General features: G+C 35.7%; 1 protein-coding gene across 12 annotated transcripts in view; it reads left to right on the top strand.

The window, feature by feature from the left end:
* Window positions 1-1,832, top strand: part of LOC119585187 (voltage-dependent L-type calcium channel subunit beta-1-like) — a gene marked incomplete at its 5' end in the record, with an annotated part of 60,717 nt that overhangs the window by 43,239 nt on the left and 15,646 nt on the right. For 11 of the 12 annotated variants that reach the window (XR_005229883.1, XR_005229881.1, XR_005229882.1 and 8 more), the window contains 2 exon segments: window positions 557-824; window positions 1,248-1,512. Coding sequence is in view for 7 of the 12 variants with exons in the window: in XM_037933832.1 (XP_037789760.1) it covers window positions 557-824; window positions 1,248-1,512 (533 nt within the window). 12 annotated transcript variants of the gene reach the window in all.

Raw genomic sequence — 1,832 nt, 5'->3', positions numbered from 1 at the left:
TATGTTTTCAAGATACAACTGAAATTTTTCTTAATGTTTATTTCATTTTTGTATCCTCAGGAAATGAATTAAGAGCCATCTGATTTGCTTGTAATTAGTTTCAAAGCATTTTCATTAAAGTAATTCTTTTTTTCTAATGCTTTCATGTAATAGTGTCCTGATATATTTTAGATAATGAGTATAATTTTTATCCTCTGATTTTATAGTGGTTTAACCTTGGAATTACTATGTATATGTTCTCACATGAGATCTTTTGTTTTCTTCCTCTATTTTTTCTTGATTGGGAGTTATTCTTTATACATTTCTTAAGCATCACTAGTACCTTCATCTGAAATGAGTTTGGTCTCCTTAACCTTTCCATAATGCTTTTCTAGTGTTTTTTCTCTTTCCCTCCCTTCCCTCATGACCCATTACATTTTGATAAAGTTGACAGCTTTGATAGTCAGATGTTCCTGTGTGGTATCTTGTATCATCAGTTTTTAAGGGCCCACTGCCAATAGCTGAGGCACTCAGAACCTCTGGCCAATAAAGAATTCCCCCACTGTACCGCACACAGGAATTGACCTCGACAACGGATTAGACTCCAATGTGGGTGACGACTCCGATTCCCTGGGCAACGCCAAGGGGAAGAGTTCCATCACAACCCCACCAGCCAAGGAGAAGCGGAAGCCCTTCTTTAAGAAACAGGAGAACATTCCTCCGTACGATGTCGTGCCTTCCATGCGCCCGCTAGTGCTTGTTGGCCCATCCCTCAAAGGGTATGAGGTCACAGACATGATGCAGAAGGCGCTCTTTGATTACATTAAGCACAGATTCGAGGGGAAGTAAGTAAACTGTGTTTTGGAGTGGATGTAATTTTTTCCTATAGCAGTTCAATCTTTTCAAGATTTTTCTTTTCTCCTCAAGTGGGACTACATCAGGAATTTGTGTTTAATTTGTTCATAAATTGTAAGATGTTGCAAAGTGTGAAGATATATATATGTTTTATTTTTCACATGATCATTTTTAAAGATTATAAATGTATAATGCTTTATTTTTGTTGTTTTCAATATATTTGATAGTTAGCCAAAGAAAGACGATAAGGAGGCTCAAAGCCTTTTAGATGAAAACAGAAAACTTTTTTTGTCTCAATTTTCTCTTGATGTGTCCACTCCAGATATTAGAAACTGTTTAAAAAGTTACTGTATTTTAATGTTCTAATGTATTTATACTGTTTAGTTCACAATTCATTATGATCTGTCTTACAGGGTAATCATTACACGGGTGAGTGCTGATATCTCTCTTGCAAAACGGAGTCTCCTAAACAACCCAAACAAACGTGCTCTTATGGAACGATCCAACTCCAGATCTTCTTGTATAGCAGAAGTTCAGGCTGAAATAGAACGAATATTTGAACTAGCAAGAACTCTACAGTTAGTGGTGCTCGATTGTGACACTATTAACCACCCGTCTCAACTTGCTAAGACATCTCTGGCACCTATTCTTGTATACCTCAAGATCTCGTCTCCTAAGGTAAGGATTCCTTAATCTTGATTGTAGTAGTCCTTGGTTGATTTAAATCCATTGTAGTTTCATTTTTAATTTTAATTTTTAAAAGAAAGTTGTGTTGGTATTTAAAGGATTTCTACTCATTGATTCACATTGTTATTGCTGAGAAAGTGTACTCCTCTCCCCATACCTTCCCACTAGTGTTATTGCATATCTTCATGTCAGGATTTATTGTGTATACTTGACATGTGTTATTATGTTATACATTTAAAGCTGTCATTTGGAATATATATAGATTAGAAATCTGCATATGAGTATAGGAAAAGGGTCCCTTATGTTAGCAA

Source organism: Penaeus monodon, chromosome 19, assembly GCF_015228065.2.
Source record: "Penaeus monodon isolate SGIC_2016 chromosome 19, NSTDA_Pmon_1, whole genome shotgun sequence".
Taxonomy (NCBI): domain Eukaryota; kingdom Metazoa; phylum Arthropoda; class Malacostraca; order Decapoda; family Penaeidae; genus Penaeus; species Penaeus monodon.
This window is presented reverse-complemented; position numbering and strand designations above follow the sequence as displayed.